Source organism: Nanorana parkeri, unplaced genomic scaffold (genome assembly GCF_000935625.1).
Source record: "Nanorana parkeri isolate BGI_ZX_2015 unplaced genomic scaffold, ASM93562v1 scaffold671, whole genome shotgun sequence".
NCBI lineage: Eukaryota > Metazoa > Chordata > Amphibia > Anura > Dicroglossidae > Nanorana > Nanorana parkeri.
The window spans coordinates 847817-865753 of NW_017306939.1; the positions used below are offsets into that span (position 1 = coordinate 847817).

The following is a 17937-nucleotide window of genomic DNA, read 5'->3' on the forward strand; positions in this document are numbered from 1 at the left end:
CTGTCAGTCATGCTAATGTGATGGTAAGGATGAGTAGAGACACATGTTTCTGTATGTTGTATTGGAATTCCTCTTGGTTGCTTCCCCACACAGCAAAAAGTATGTATTGGTTATGTTTAGCGATTGCTAGTTTGCACAGGGTTGTCAGTTTAGCACTGGGAGCTTCTGGATGGGAGAGAACAGAGTGAGGACCTCATTTTTTGGCAGTTGTCTTCTTAGCAGGGTAGGTTTGGGCCCGTGACCAAGCTACATTGCTTATCTACACTGAAAAAAATGTGAGGTCACTAACCTGGTAATGCTACTTGGCAGGGGTCCCTAGGTGACAGAATTACAAACCCTTTAACAGGAAAAGGCTCATCTTCAATGTTTGACTATTAGATGTGTATTTAGCGTCTGGTCTGGAGTTCAGCTTTATACAATCAGTTGCTTCTGACAGCAGAACTGGCTACGGGAACGTGTCCAGAGGGTATCTGTAAATGGCACCTTTTCAGACTGGGCTAGTGTAATGAGCGGTACAGTAACAATGTTCTGTCAGTCAGGTAGGCAGCGTGCAGGATTTTTTCTTTTCAAATTTAATTACCAATCCTGTCCAAATAAATCCTGGGAGTCGTGGAAATGGTGTATGATGATATATGTAAGGCTGGTGGCGAACAATAATGAACTCCATTCTGTCTTGATTTTAAAACCTTAGGAAATCTGATATCCTTAGGACAAATTTAATTGCAGTTGCTATAGGTGTCAAGGTTGTTGATGTCACATGTGTGACAGCGCAAGTCATGGCTCTTGCTGTACATTACAGTACGGTGAATGGGTCATGAAATCTTCAGCTTGCACTGTGCTACATCACGTGGGTTCTGCCTGCAAGAAAAATGTCTGGAGGCTACAAAGTTATTACTGTTCCAGGATATGAATAATACAGACTTACAGCCTGCAGAAAAGTTGGCACACGAGGAATGAGAAGATGCACCCTGCTGCATGCCTATTTGGGGGAAACGATTTGAATTTCCAATATTGTTCTGCAATTTTCTTGGCTCCTTCTGAATCTGGATGACGATCACTGTTTGTGTCATAACCCTTTGTCTGCCATCCAGTGCAGTAGCATTTGGCCTCGTGTTTTGAAGCTTAAGAAAGATTTGTAGTCTATTTTTGCTAATAGCAATCAGTTAGCACACCAGTATATCTCTAGTGTGGGTTAAAGGGACTTCAGTAGGCTGTAAGTCAGCAACTAAAATAATGTTGTTCTTTGATCAGGGTGACAGAACGGACCTCTGTGGCTGTGGGCCTGAAGGGTTGTATTCGTCTGCTAGATGTGAACAATCAAGTGTACAACTTGCAGGAAGAAGGAGAAGATGTCTTATATGGCAGTGGTGTGGGAGAGTGTGGAAACAACCCATGCCAACCCAACCCTTGTCATAATGGAGCTGTGTGTCAAGTGAAAGAGTCAGAAATGTTCCATTGCCAGTGTCTCAATGGCTACACAGGTGAGTGTTCTATGAGTGGGGTAAAGGAAAGAAAGTGTTGTTGTCCATGAGTGTAATATGGCTCTCATCTTGTCTGCATGCTACTCCGGAAACTTTTAAGAAGCTCTTATGGACCCTTTCACACGAGAGCCTGTCAGTAGCAATTAGCAGGGGATCTGTGCACAAATCTCCTGCTGATCGGAGCAGTGCGGAATGGATGTCACAGTTGTGACTTCTGTGTCTGTCCAGTTTCCATGGAATAAAAACGGAACGTACCGGACCCATGTTAGATCTATGGGAAGTTGTATGTAAGCAGACATGTGTTAGTTTACATCAGATTACCCTCGATCCATCACGTTCAGGTCCACCAAAACACAACTCTGTTCACTTTTATTTTCCAGACCTGAACAAAGTCAGGGGTAATCAGATGTAAACAGAGGCACGTCCATTTAGGTCTGGCTACCCATAAACTAACATTGGGCTTTTGATAAGATCCACCTAAAATAACTGCCAAGTGAAATGAATGGCAAACACAGTCATCAGGTGAACATGGAAGGGCTTTACACAATACAAAAACAAACATTCCCAGCACACTCACCAGCCGGCCTGCAAAAAAATAGGACCCCGTCTAACTACGAAGGTTAAAAACAGAGGTTTGAGTTGCACAACTTTTGCATAATATGTGGAAGCCGCACTGCCTTGTCAAAGCCCCTCTGTGTAGTGTGACCCCCAACTCTAATCTATGAGAGCCTCCATCTTCGAGCATGTTTATAGGAAAGGATCAATTGGGTGCAGGTTCGCCAGGAGATACCCCAACCTCCTTAAAGTCAGAGGGACACACAAAGATCCCCACACATTACAATGGCAGCTGAAGCCCCCGTGTGTCCCAGCACCAAATTCAACAAGTAAAAATCAATGGCAAACACATTCATTAATTCATAACTAGCTTTAAAGTAAGGTGCACATGGAAGTACCCTGTCTAACTACTGAGGTTAAAAACAGGGGTTTTAGTTGCACAATGTTTGCAAAAAAATGTTTTTTTTTTCAACTGACAGGCGGACCTAAATTGGACCATCCATCGTAAAGGGGCCTTACCTTTGACAAAACCCTTACAATAAGGGCCAGCTCCAGCCAAAGCTTTGGATAAAGCATTCAGTGGAGGGGACTAAATAATCTGTCAGGTGTTTATCGTGGGCTGTCATTTGCCATCAATTCCTGTCCCTCTTCCCCTCACTTTCTGTCCTGAACAAAGACAGAAATAAAAACATGACAGAGGTTTAACCCCTTCCCTACCCCATCCAGAACAAACAAATGCTTGTTTCATATAGCTGGCATGTAAAATAATATGCTCTCGTTTGAGTGAGGACTTCTGAGTAGCAAAAGAAGGGTATTAAATAAGAACTCCACCAAGCAATATTCTTATTTGATATGCATCTGCTGCTGTTCACTGAAATAAGAACAGGCCCACAGTATTTTCAGAAATGGGCATCCCCTGCACTCCTTTAGACCTATTTCGAGCTGTTAATCTTTCAGGTTATTTGTGCTCACCAACGCCATCTCATTTATACCCCCTGCAGTGACACACTTATCTCTTTTTGCCTTACCTCTGACTTCCTATGCTTTCAGGACCTACCTGTGCAGATGAACGTAACCCTTGTGACCCCAACCCCTGCCATGTTTCTGCAACATGTTTAGTGCTACCCGAGGGTGGAGCCAAGTGCGAGTGCCCAATGGGCAGAGAGGGGGAGTTCTGTGAAAAGGGTAAGTTCAGATGTTTTGTTTTTTTATTGCCATAATCATTTGCTTTAGTGTAATTAGGTATGTTTAACTTATTAAGGACTTAGGATGCACCTTGCATAAATCTGAGTCCTTCCCCTCTAGGCACATATCCCTTGGTGTAGCCGATGGGCCTGCCGTCAGTTTGAGGCCCTGATTTGTATATTAGAGCTGACATCCAAAAAAGATTGATACAGTGCCAATAATCAGTCAAATGTCAACAAAACGAAATACTCTGTAGCTAGCTGCAGCTCATTGTATTGGTTTATGTTTTTAGGCCTTTCCTACTTAACCAGTGATTGACCTCTTGTCATCACCAACTATCACTAATTAACGTCTTCCTCTCTCTCCTTTGCTAGTTGTTTTCACAAATGTTTTTATACATTTGTAGGAACATGTATTTTGTGTTCTCATTCACTTAGTTTGCTTTTTGTAGCCTTAAAACACATACAGGATGTCAAATTGTAAAGACGCATTTACTCATTTGTAACTAACTTTGCCACATTTTCTACCAGAAACATTCACATGTAATAGATAGAAATTATATACTTTTAATACCAAAAGAAAGCCTTGTCTGTCCAAAAAAACATAAGTAATGTATAGACGTGAGGTTATTTCTCAATGAATAGTTTGACTGGTTACATTTTTATCTAGTGACATTCGAGAGTTAATAAAAGAGGAGCTCGTCTATAATACAAATCACTAAATGGAGTCTGAAGTCTGTTTATAGCAATCCATGACGTTCTAGCTTTCATTTTTCCTTCACCTTCAGTTTTCATAGACAAAGCCCTAATACATTTTTTCTCTGATCCCCTCTTTCTTTTCTTTTATGTTTATTTTCTTTTCATTGAATTTTCAGATATTAAAAAAAATAGAAAAACAACATGACACATAAGAATGCCATTAGAGTACTTTTTGTGGTATGCCCATGATGTAATTACAACCAATAAGGGGGAGGGATATGATTAGAAGCATGAGGGGGATAATAGGTTTGTGGTGGAGGGGGTAAGTGGTGAGCTGCTATACAGAGTAAAGTAAATACTGTATGACATTTGTTACTAAGATGTAAGAGCAATGTCTAGACCAGCGGTTCTCAACCTGTGGGTCGGGACCCCTTCGGGGGTCGAATGACAATTTGCCAGGGGTCGCCAGAAGTCTCCCGCTATTAGATAGCGGCTCCCGGCCGCCCGGGAGAGAAACACTTTCTCCCGGAAAGGTTTAATCTGCTCGAGCAGAGTAAATCTTTCGCTGCGATCGTGTTTTAAAAAAAAAAGTCAGAAAAAAATTAATAAATCAGCATTGGAATGCATAGCTACATTCCTATTGGCTATTTCACTTTGCAATAGCAAACTAGCTATTGCACCCCCCCACTGCTGCTGTCAATCAGCAGAGTGGGACCTGCAGTTCTCCATCAGGTCCCCATCTAGTGATTATCATCATTATTATTAATAAAAAAAGCTGACACCCTCGGCTTGCGTTATATGGTTTGCCATTTTAGCTGTTACATCTAGACCAAGACACATAAGAGATGTATAACACAGAATATCTGAATTGAATCCAGCAATCCCAAATATTATAAAATGCATCATATTTGTCCTTTTGGGTGTGCATCAGCTCTTCCATTTAATGGATTCTGTCCACCCTCTCCAACCATTCCCTTATAGTCAGAGTTTGAGTATGTCTTCACTGAGGAGGGATAAGGTGCTTTGTTGCATTTAGAAGGAATGGAATCAGCATGCGTCGGTATGGGTTAGGGGAGATTGGAGTGTTATGGAACAAGCAGATCTATGGGTGAGCTGGAGTACTAGTGCCCCTTATCCGCAAGATGAGGTCAAGAATTGTGGACCAATATTTACATATAATGCAGTGCCCCTCCAGCAAGTGGCAAAGATCAAAAGGTATTAGGCATGTGGAGGTATATTGTACCATTTGGTTGATAATCCCATTAGCTTGGGTAGTATGGGTATAGCGTGGATGGGAACATAATCAGCTTGGATTAGGGTGGCTGTCAGGTGTGACACAGCATACCACGACAGCACAAACGCTGCCCACAAGCGTCCTATGATGCCTGGAATGCAGCAGCAGTCATGTCCACAGCTCTTCAAAGACACACATATTAGCTGAATTCCCATCATATGGTACAGCAGCAGGTTTTCACAGAGGCTAACGGGCAGTTGTGAAAAGCTATAGTGCTGATTTCTCCTTTTCTCTTTGCAGTCATCGACCCGGATTTTAATCTGCCTTTCTTGCCCCTTTTCAACGGCTACTCTTTCCTGGAGCTGAAAGGTCTTCAGACATTTGCCACAGACATAACGTGAGTGATCCGTTTAGAAATTAGATGGATTTACAGGCTTCTCCGCAATATATGTGACAATGGCAGCTGAATCTTTAGATGAAACATCATTCAATAAAAGAAATAAAAAAAATAAATAGGAGTTTATATCCAATAACACAGTGGGAACAGGTTGATGGAATATCATATTTACATTTTATTGAGTTCATAATGTTTCGTATATATTCATACTTTGTAGATATTTATTTTCACAAATTACTTATGACTATTAGGGGTGGATAGTGACGGAAAAGCATGCTTGCAAATGTGGGCAACAAAACAAATTTCCCTGTCAGATAAGTGAGGAGAAACCTCATCAGGAGAGAAACACACAACTGCAATAAGTCTGACCTTTTCCCACTTTGCCTTTATCTAAAGTTCCACCCTGACGGCCCTGAATATAGTGATTGTAATACAGCTGACTCAGAGGGAAGTCTTTTGGGCTTATTCAGTAAAGCGGCATAGTGTACTGACAATAGGCAAAGTGCAGTAGCCTTTCACATCTCAGTGTAGTGTAGTCCCCTCGACGAGTCATTGCTTTGGGCCCAGGAACACCCGACTGAGGGAAAGTGATTATAATGTTTCTTGTCCTAACATTGTAACCGTGTCTTCTTTGTCTTTCCTCAGTGACAAGCTGACCGTGGAGGTGGTGTTCCTTACCAGCAGCCCCAATGGACTTCTCTTCTACAATGGGCAGAAAACTGATGGCAAAGGAGACTTTGTGTCTCTTGCCCTGCACGATGGACATCTGGAATACAGATATGATCTAGGGAAAGGGGCAGCTGTCATCAGGTACGTCATGGCTACTATTGTACTAACCTGAGTGTCTTTGCATCAAACACAAAACTGTTCAAGTTTACAGATTTTATAAGAATACCAATATTATAAATGTAGACACATAACGTTCTGAGCAGTAACACCCTTACTCACAACTGCCTCTGGTGATTAAGGAAGGGAACAAAGGACCAGCCAAAACAACTGCCACATCCAATCACTGAAATTATTATAATCAAATACTCATTAGCACAAAACACTATAAGAATATACATCATAATAACTGGAGCACTGGGACTGAAAGGATTCCTGTACCTAATAATCTTACATTATGTACATTTTTTGAATGTAAGAAATCAATCATCATGGGAAGTGTGACTGACGTGGGAGGGATATAGTGACAAGTTTGCTTATTTTTCTTCCTCCTGAGGTAGTTTTGAGAGAAGTGCAGTCTTAAGTATAGTTTAATATGCAGACAGCTTGTAGATATTCAAATTTTGACAGGCTAGCCCTGGGTGGCTAATGGACAGTTTGAGGGCTAAAGTGAAAGGGACAAATCCTGGAGTTTTTACAGGAAACAGGAATAAGTTATAGAACATTGCTTGACCTGTTTCAGTTAAATGCAGTACATCCATTTTGACTGAGACTGACTTAAGGATCTGCAGACTTTCTTAAAGGATCAGTCCACCATGAACTGATGTTTCCGTTGCAGATTTAGGGCTGTACTAGGCACACCTAAACAACAACACCCTTTTGTACATTCCATTTCACACAATACAGATGACTTCCTCAGAGACACAAACAACAGGTCTTCTCCTGGAAGATGTCTACACACCAAAAATCACTTTTATGAATGGCATCCATGGAACTGAGTTGCATTCAATTATTTCTGTTTATCTTTCTAAGTTTTAGATTTCCCTGAAAACATTTTTTGAAATCTGAATTGTGTCTTCGCATAGTAAAAGTAGCTTTGCTTCTGTACCATCATGTATTATACTGGGTGCTTGTCTGTTCCAGGAGCAAGGAAAAGATTCCCCTTAACACGTGGGTCAGTGTCACTGTGGAACGTAATGGACGGAAGGGCCAGATGCGTATCAATAACAAGGAACAGGTTACAGGAGAGTCACCGGTAAGTCTGCGAATGATGAAACATGTTAGCTGAATCTTTCTCTGGATATAAAACATCCGCTTTCCGGACTTCCAGGGCTCTTTTATAAACATGGATGCCCTAAAGAAGGAAGGACTGTGCTGCTTATAGCAACCAATACATCCCTCTATGTTTCCAAAAGAATACTGAAAAACATGAGCCTAATTAGTGCTATTGGTAACCAATGATTGAGACTCCTTCATACCTGAGCTCCATTCAGGAAAGCTAGATTGTGATTTCATGTAAAGGAAACTTACTGAAAGAAATACAGGAACTACCATTGATGACCTCGTCCTAAGAATGCTGGTTGGCTGGCTTAAGTACTTTCCCAATCATTGACCCACAACAAACACACATATGTATCTAAATGTTTGATCTGCATAATTGTTTTCCATCAGTGCCTCAGAGGCACCAGGTTACTTACATTTTCTCAAGACCAGCAATGGAGGTCTCCATGTTTGCTGTAATCCAGATCTTACTGACACTTGGTTCATATGCAGCACTTGTTGCGGTGTGCTTCATGGTGCACTGCTAGGTGTGAGACTGCTATGTGGTCTACAGTACAGTGGATGGAATTAATTTCAGAGGCAAGTGGTTGGCATTAATGCCATGCAGTGTTCAAGTCCTGGCTTAGAATCATACTCAGGATACTAGGTGCATGGAGTTTGTATGTGCCCCTCGTTTGCATAGGCTTTTTTCTACAGTCCAGAAACACAGAGGAGTTAACAGGCTTTCTCCCACTCCAGCCATATTGTCACCGTATTGTGTGACCATAGGAGTTCTCTTGGGGGTTGATATGACGGGTTTCGGTTTCTGTGTACTGTGGAAACAGCATTGGAGAAATAAAACTGAACATATCATTTATTCATGTGCTGATATGAGGAGCAAGTCTTCTGCACACGCAAAGCAAATGATGGATGCTGAAGTAGGGAAATAAGTTCCACTCTGATATCTCCCAGGCCTTAGAGAGACATGTTCCTCCAGTCACATTGTAATCTACATAGTGACCGCCAAGCCCAGCTCTCTGCCTTGTGTTAAACTGCCCCATGTGTACAAAACCCTAATTAGCCACAAAACTCGCGTTTCTGTAATTAAACGACTTGGCAGTTCTAGGCTCATTGTGTTGGAGGGGGGGACATGTTGTCTCCCAGCAATGAAAAAAGATAAAAGAAATCCATATTCTGTTTTGTATGCCGGATGCCCTACAGTGCTGGGAGTAGAGAAGTATGCAGCGTCTCCAGAACTCCTTTCTTTCCATATAATGACCTCTGCTTATTCACAAGGACATTTTCTTTCACCCTTTTATGTGATTCATGTTTTAAAAGGATGAATAAATCAAAATATGTATTTTAGCTTATTTCATGCAGTAACTTGTACGTGTTCTATGTTTGTTTTGTACATTGACTATGGATTTTTTAAAAGGCGCTTCAGAGAGGAACTCTAGACAACAAGTATAAATGGGAGATGCAGCCAGTCTTATCTGGGAGATGGGGTCAGGTTACCTGCTGCTGGTCAATTTACTTCATCATTGTCTTGTCAAAATGTTTAAAGGGCCAGTCCATTAAAAAACAGATATTTTAGTTTTTGGTAGATGCTGGAGAGCCACCAATCAATCTCTTGGGACCCATTCAGCTGTGCATTCCTCCAAGTGCATCACCATTCATTGTGAATAGCACCACAATGCACTATATAGTAGTGAGCAAGGCACCCGCACTGCAGCACAAATGCAATGCGTTGTGATATGCCGGAAAAAATGGTCATGTGCATTTCTGGGTGCGTCGGCAGCCCATTTAAAATGAATTTGCTGCATACTCGCAATACATACTAACACACCGATAGTGTGTAAAATCTATCTCTTTGATGTATCTGTATACCTGCTGTGCCCATTATATGGGGTTCCCACTCTCCTTGTTGGATGTGTTATTTACTTTAAATTGAAGAGGATGCAGTAAGAAGAGTGGCAACACCCAACTCTCCCAGGTAGACAGGAAGATATTGTTGTGAGAACATCCAGGGCATATAGTAAATCAGTCACTCATTCAGCTCATCTTAGTCTAGCTGTAATTAAAATGTCACTTTTTCTTTGGACTGACCCCCTTAAATCTACAAACCGAAATTGGTTTTATTTCATAGAAAACTGACATTTAACAATTCAAAGCCTATTTCTCATCAGTTGGTATTTTCTGTTGTGTATCATCTCCTGAACAGATGTATCATAAAGACCTCACAATCATCACAAGACAGAAGTCAGTAGGACTTTGAGGAGACCTATGTTATACATTTGGTGAATTGACCCCATTGCTGCTATGACAGAATCAAACCGCCCTCTCAGTTTTGATAGAACATTCCCATGAGCCTTTGTTGCAGGGCTTTCAGAGGCCACTTAGTTACAATGTTGCCTCCTGTCATTAGTTCTATTCTGCCCTCTTGTCATCGGTTCTGTTCTGTAGATTCACCCTGCTCCAGTAGAATACATTGTGTGAAAGATCATTATACTGGTCTGACTGATCCCAGGTATGCATCATTACAATGGACAGTCCTGGGCCTTCATGACAGGGCGCGCATATTGACATGATTTAGAAGAAAAGCCGGTGTTACAGAGTTCAAGTACACATGGCTACATGCAGCCAAAGAGATCTGCAGGGCCAGAAGGCAACCGAGTGCACAGAATCGGTGGTGCTGCAGAGACGCTATGAAAGCCGTGTCCCCCGTCCTATTTTAATTTCACATTTTCATGTTTGGATGGTGTATGCTGTTCATTTTACACATGATGTAACAGAATCTTCTGCACAGCATTGTTTCATGACACATCGAACAGCAGCCTGGATGTGTCAGGAGATTCTGGGGTGATATCCGGGAGACAAAAAAGTGCAACTCTTAAAGGGATTGTCAGTTATATGACATGGGATTTGTTTTAATTTTGTAATGAAAAGCAGAAATTAAAAAAGGCGTACTGGTCACAGCTTCATGGCAGACATTCCCTACTCACTCTGCATAGTGGGACATGTCAGATAATTATAGAGATGCTTTAATAACACCCCCACCCAAATAAACTGGTGCCGTTTATTCATTTTGTGCTCCATTAATGTATATGTGTCAGCTGTACTGATCTAAGGCTGGGTTCACACCTAGGCGTTTTTCCGCGCTTTCGTACTCGCGGAAAAACGCTCAAAGTGCCCTCTGTCAGCTGTACTGATCTAACAGCTTTGCGGAGTGTAGAAGCAAACTGATGGGCAAAAAACTTCCATGCCATGTTCATACTAATGAGATCAAATCTTACTGCTTGCATTATAAAGCAGACCTGTCACCGGGCTGAATTCATGTCTCTGCACCCATTTCCTCTGACTTGTGGGTATCGTGCTAGCTCTGGGGTTATGTCACTCATTACAACAGGATAAAGAAAATAAAGGACAAAGCACTTAAAGGGCAAACCCCAACACATTGCCTATGACCCTTTATCTCTGCTGCCTCAAGGTAACCACTGGTAATTGACAGTACCACACTCTATGGTATTCCCAGGACATGTGACAGCACAGAGGCCTGCCAATTGGCTGCTCAGTGTGCGTTTGTCACGTGCTCCACACCATGTCATGAAGTCTGCTGTATATTTCCATGACGTGGATTACATTTCCTACACAAAGGACAACTACGGTCTGCCTACCTCCACCTACAGCACTTTGCAGAGTGTAGAAGCAAACTGATGGGCAAAAAACTTCCATGCCATGTTCATACTAATGAGATCAAATCTTACTGCTTGCATTATAAAGCAGACCTGTCACCGGGCTGAATTCATGTCTCTGCACCCATTTCCTCTGACTTGTGGGTATCGTGCTAGCTCTGGGGTTATGTCACTCATTACAACAGGATAAAGAAAATAAAGGACAAAGCACTTAAAGGGCAAACCCCAACACATGGCCTATGACCCTTTATCTCTGATGCCTCAAGGTAACCACTGGTAATTGACAGTACCACACTCTATGGTATTCCCAGGACATGTGACAGCACAGAGGCCTGCCAATTGGCTGCTCAGTGTGCGTTTGTCACGTGCTCCACACCATGTCATGAATTCTGCTGTATATTTCCATGACGTGGATTTCATTTCCTACACAAAGGACAACTACGGTCTGCCTACCTCCACCTACAGCTCCTAGTTCCTCTTTAGCTGGATACACATTAAACAATCTTCTTTTGATTTGCCAACACCTTTGTAGTATGAGGGGCTACAGAAGCAATCCTTTGGGCTTATATCCAGTCAGGTTGGCTTTCACACTTCATAGATTCTGGGAAATCAATAGGAGATTGTAAATTGCCATCCTGAAGGTCTTTAGATTTAGGTGCTTTAGATAAACATTCCTGATGGCAAAGCCTCCCTAAAAATGTGTAATCAAACGTTTGCTGTCATGCTAGCCTATGGTTCAAGCAGACAGCCATTTACAATAATTGTGAGATTCAGCTACAATTTGGCTATTCTGTAGAAAAGCAGTCAGAAAGACATAATCAATAGCGTTTTCTCCCAGCTAATCACAGTGAAAAGCTGTAGACTTCATCAAAGCCCTAACGCTTCCTTTGTGGAAGGCCACAAATCTCTATCCTATTGACAGCCATTGACAGCGAGCTGTTCATTTTGCTGTGCATTATGTCCGTATCCAGCACAGCCACTCTCCCGACCGGGGTGAAAGTGATCTGCGGGAAACAAAGTGAAGGCTTCCAATAAAGACATCAAAACGTAAAAAAAAAGAAGCTCATTTTAATTGACTTCAAATCACTTAAGATAGAGGAAAGCGAACAAAACCGAAAAGCAAATAGCACTTGGCTTAAAGCCATACAATTAGGAGCAAGCCGTCTGTATTGTTTGTGTGAGTTAAGCAGTTGTCTTACACTACTAACATGGACTGATGCTTTAATTGCTGCCTAGTGCTCTTTAGGGATTGGCACTGTTCTAAAGCTTGCTGAAAAACTTTGAATTGTGGATGGATGACGTCTGCCACCCTGCATGCTAAAGCTTTTTACTGATGACTTGTTTTCTCCCTCTTTTCCTCCTTTTTCTCTGTCTCTCTCTCTGCTATTATTGCATACTGTCTGGATTTCAGAAATCCCGCAAGGTAAAGATAAGCACATGTATTTCATCTCATATACCATGTGAGCACCGCATTCCAGCCATTCCACTAATCACCTTTAGGGCCCATTCACACTTCTATACAGATGGGTTCTTGGTATGCGTTTTGTTCATACGCGGCATTGTAACTCATCTGGGTATTTGCATACATTTAAACATATGTTGCACGCAGGGAGAAAACATCCCGCTTTTTGCACACAGCTACATGTGTTAGGACAACAGCTGCAGCCAAACTGAAGAAAAAAGTGCACAAGTGTGAATGGGCAATTAGAATAGATTAGATGCCGGCTTTGGTGTCCATTTCTCTCTTTTCCTTCAAAGTATTTTTCTGCTTCACTTGCTTTCACCATAATGAGACTAGATCTATCTTTGCAGGAATTTTCCAATAATGTAGCCATCCATCGTCATAATTCCCACAAGCATTGAGTACTAATTGATGTAAATCTTTAATCGATGGGAGGGGATCAGGGTGTCAGAAAAGCAGCTTGTAGACATTTCTGTAGAATGTGAAGGAGAACTACAGGCAGCAATAAAATAAGAAACATAAAACATGAATGTTCAGACGTAAAAACAAAGTTGCATATATTCTTGGGCCTAAGGAAGGAACTTAAACCAGGTTTAAACTATGTTCTACTGCTCTGGGTACGAGCTTGTCCTGACGTACAGTGCAGAGGCTCCTCTCATTAGAAGGTGTACACTGCATTGTAATATTCAGTGTAGTATTGACGCTGCTTATGAAAGTGTAACAACGCATTAGGGGGAATTTATCATAGCAATTGCGAGTGTTTGAACTTGCACGGAATATATTTGCTCCAGATTTATGATGCTAGTGTAATGTTGTTGATAAATGATAGGGATGCACCGATACCAAGTACCGTACTCGGTACCAGTACAAGTACAGATACTTTTCCAGCTCCAAGACTGGACTAGAGAAAAATCCAAAAGTTAGGAGGCAGCTGTCATTTGTAAGGAGCACACGGAGCTCCTGGGATTTGTACATCTCTGTTTTAATGTATGATTTTGTTTTTATAAATAAAGGGATGCACAGATACCAGTTTTGCGAGTACAATTACTGATACTTGCCCAAGTACTCACAGATACAAGTACTGATGCATTTTTGTTTATTGTCATGTGACAGTTTTCTAAAACAATACAGACTAATGATTTCAGGACAATGGTGGAGAGCCAGAGCCCAGCTGCAACCGCTGCAACCCTGCTAGTTCTCGTGAACATGCCAAGTTTCTGCACTGGTATCTGAACTGGTATATGTGCATCCCTAATAAATGAGGTTTAATAGACTTCAGGAAAGAAGACTTGTAACTTTAGGCAAAAAGCTTAACTGTGGCTTCTTGAAGAAGTGGTCATGGGGACTTAGGTTATGATTGTTTTCTTAGGTGATGTTCCAGTTTCATACAGCCCCAGGACAAGTGCAGATGAAAACAGGTGCAAAAAAACATGCAATTAAAAAAGAAGTGCAAGCTCTAGTCAAAACAGGGGCACGTGTTAAAAGACAGATTTGCACATAAAAAAAAAAATGATCTAAGAGGCTAAAACTGTTGCAATTGCTTTGATAAATTCCCCCATTGTGTGTTATAGTGTGTAGTTGTGTGTGTAGTATTGATTTTACCAGTAAATTATCATTTTGTCTGTAGTTCTCCTTTAATATTGCTTTTAACCATAGGCTTTGAGACATATAGAACTTATTATTCATAAACAAAGTTGGGAATGGTATTCCACATCACTGTGTGACATAAGCGATGTGCAGGAGGAAATAAATCATCATACACACACTTGTATAAAACTACGTAAAGCCCATTTCTACCAGTACTGCGATCTAAACTAATCCAGCAGAGGGAGCTAGAGATGCGTTCAATCACATAGCCGATTGCTTTTGCATTGCTTGAAGGATGAGATTGCAAGCATCTCTTTCATGGAGTTTGGCTTAAGCTATGCAGGTGTACATTATACATTAATTGAACTGTACTTCTATGCCTTTCTATCATGCTGCAAGAATAAAAGGTGCTATAACACCGGCATTCTGGTCTGTTTCTGATGAAGTGTATAGAAGTAGATTGAGTTGCAGGGATGACAAACTATAGCTCAGCCTTGAAATGTAGTAGGTTAGTGGTACATCCCTAAATATTGGAGCACACTGCCATCATAGGTTACCCTGTACACTTTATCCTTTATATAATAACATTTGTCTCTCCCCCTCAGACCCCACACAATGCATTGAACCTGAAGGAGTCACTGTACGTTGGAGGAGCACTAGATTTCAGCAAGCTAGCTCGAGCTGCTGCAATATCTACCAGCTTTGAAGGGTCAATACAGAAGGTAAGTGGATTATTGTCAATAGAGATTTGCCGCAATTTCTATGAGTGCTACAAGCACCAGTGCAGTCACCTCTCATGTTCTACGTGCTTGCTGTTTCTATATAGATTTTGTTTGTAGTGTCTGACAACGTCAGTCACCACCTAGACTCAACCCGCCTCAAGACAGTGTGTTCGGGCTGAAGGCTGACTACAACACAGATCGAATTAGGTTTGGATTGTGAAACAGGAACAGTGAAGGTCAATCACTGACTAAGCAGGATCCACATACATCCCAAAAACATGCGGCCTGTAACCTGGGTACATAAAGAGCTATAAACTAAAACCAAAGCTAATGTTAACAAGTGTAAGCTTATTTACATTTGGCTTCCCACAATTACATGCATTTCATCTTCAGTCTCTGCACTGTTTGAGCCGTCTTCATTGCTCCCATTGGAGGAGCCACTGACAGGAATGGGTGCCGTCACACCAGTGCCTGATAGCTTTTGCTTTCCCTTGCTCTGCCCGAAGCACTTGTGTGTACTGACTCATTTGACTGTTTCAGTTCTGGGACAGTTCTAGGGGGAGCTCTGCAGGTTGGTAGACAGCCCTTGCTTTACTCTGTTGCCACGTCTGTTGCTTCAGGAAGCCTGCAAGGCATAGAATAAGTCATCTATATTCTGTACAGCCAACACTCATTTACTGTTTACACAGTGTGCAAAGAAATATGGGGGGTGGGGTGATGATGGGAATGACATGAAATCTGCCTCAGCTTCTACATTAACATTTGTGATGAAGGCTGAATACAAAGAGGAATAGGCACTCAGCCTAATAAGTGGAAGCAGTTGATGGGGTTAGTACCCTTTGGCCTGGTTCATACACATGTACAGTAACACAATTTAAGATGCCTTTAGGCACAGGGTGACAGTCAGATGTTATTGGCTGGATTGGGCAACAAGGCAGATGATGACCACCAAAGTGCTCTCTCTTGGAGAATATTGATTGGACAGGTTAAAAAATCTGCCTCAGTTTCCATTGTCCTCACCTTAGGTAAGAGTCCCCGGCATGTTTGCCTTTGGCTTTCCTCTGCCCTGATATGGAGGACCATGTTTTCTGGAATGCCAACCATTGTTGGATGTTGCCCGTGTTTTCCAGCTGCCCTCCTTTGGCTAGGGGCGCCCTTATCTTTCATAGATTTGCCTTCAGTAAACATTTGATTGCTTGCTATGGTCTACAACACTCTGTACACTGCCATTGCTCTTTGTATTTCATCACTGAATAAGCTTAAATGAGTTTACACTCTGCATGGAATAAGAATGTTATGTAAATGACGTGCAGCATTCACCTCCGTTTTAACTCTGTGTCAAACTCTGATAAATATCATAAATGAATCTCTTGCTGCTGACATTCAGAGTTTTGTTTATTTCAGTGACCCTGCTGTTAATGGAGTTACAGATTATGACTCCTCAGTCAGCCATTAATTAGCAGTTCATTTAATCCTGTTGCTTCCTCATTCTTCCTCTTTGGGCCCGTTCATTACAAACAAAGTGACATGTTTATCTGCAAATTGTTTGTTTCTGAGAGGCAGATTTCAAGTTAAAATCGACATATTTCCTCTGAGGGATTAGAACGATGAATATGTAGTTTACAGGGATATATTATAGTGATAGAGGAAAAGAATAAGAATTGTACCCATAGAATCTGCTACAATGTACACAACTCAATCAGTGAACGCAGAAAAGGAGGGGAACACTGCCTGCCATACTGGTCAATTCCGATGGCAAAAGGCACTCCTTGTCCTCTAGTGAAGCCCTACAGGGGCCCAATCTTCCCCATATCCCTACAAACAGTATTTGAAGGTATTGGGCGGTGTATGGTCACACACAGACAGGAGTGACTGGGAAATAACATTTCATGGTGTGTTTGTTGCAGCTCACCATCAAGGGCTTTCCGTTACTGAGAGAAGAAAATATTCTCAACGCCATTGAAATCTCCACATTCCTTGGCCACCCATGTACCCAGAAGCCATACCCCTGCCAGAATGGAGGACTGTGCATCCCTAAGAAGGAGAGCTACGAGTGTGTGTGCCAGCGAGGCTTCTCTGGAGGGCAGTGTGAGAAAGGTAAGCTCACCTTTTATAGAACGGCACACAAATACAACATTTTGAGATCTTGAGTTCAAAGGTGAAATGTGCCCCTTCATTTCATGTGTTCCGGATGAAGGGGATCAGGGGTGTAAATAGGACACGTTTCCATGCCCCTTTACACCAAACAATGTAACCGCTTCCTGCTTGGTGCATTATTGATTGAGAATCCTTAGTATGGAGACTTAACATGACACCGGTGATCATCTGAGGCCTCCCAGTATGTAGAATCTCAATCATTAAATGATGGTTTTTATTCACTACCCTGGATTTGGGCCTCATTCACATGATTGCTCCTGTCCATACACCTCCCAGATCAGATTCATCTGTGGTGGGTACGGCCACATATGCTGTGTGGAGTATGACTGGATGAACAGAGCCTTATACTATATTTACTCATTATAGCAACATCAAAGTTGTGGAGGATTTTGAATAAATGATTGCTGATAATACAATGCACTCATACACCATATGTGAAATCTGAATTGCATTATGGGTTATAGAATAGAACTCATTCAGTTTAAGAGTATCTGTGTTTGGTCCATCTAATACATTGGCCAGAGTTCATGTGTATAGTCCTCCAAAGTGAATACATTTATCAGTATACACACTGCCATACAAGTAGAGTACAGAGAATATCTGTGACAGGAATGTGATTGTGATACAACTAAACGAGGAAACAAACAAACAAAAATATATATATATATCTATAGTATGGCAGCTTATTAGTTAGCACTATGGCTCTTCACAGTGGGGTCTGGGGTTGACGTGTTTGCTTTACAGGTTGATGGGCACTGTTAATGTTTGGTGCAGAAGATGATGCTTTACCCTAAGCACTCCCCTAACGCTCCTAACTTTACCCCCCTTTTACATACTTGCC

At 41.7% G+C, this 17937-nt stretch overlaps 1 protein-coding gene across 1 annotated transcript in view; it reads left to right on the top strand.

The window, feature by feature from the left end:
- The window catches only part of AGRN (agrin), a 430880-nt gene that overhangs the window by 387476 nt on the left and 25467 nt on the right, over positions 1 to 17937 (top strand). Inside the window, exons 28-34 of the mRNA XM_018563524.1 lie at positions 1252 to 1481; positions 3087 to 3221; positions 5454 to 5550; positions 6196 to 6360; positions 7360 to 7471; positions 14823 to 14939; positions 16847 to 17036. Of these exons, the coding sequence (XP_018419026.1) occupies positions 1252 to 1481; positions 3087 to 3221; positions 5454 to 5550; positions 6196 to 6360; positions 7360 to 7471; positions 14823 to 14939; positions 16847 to 17036 (1046 nt within the window). The remainder of the gene's footprint in view (positions 1 to 1251; positions 1482 to 3086; positions 3222 to 5453; positions 5551 to 6195; positions 6361 to 7359; positions 7472 to 14822; positions 14940 to 16846; positions 17037 to 17937) is intronic.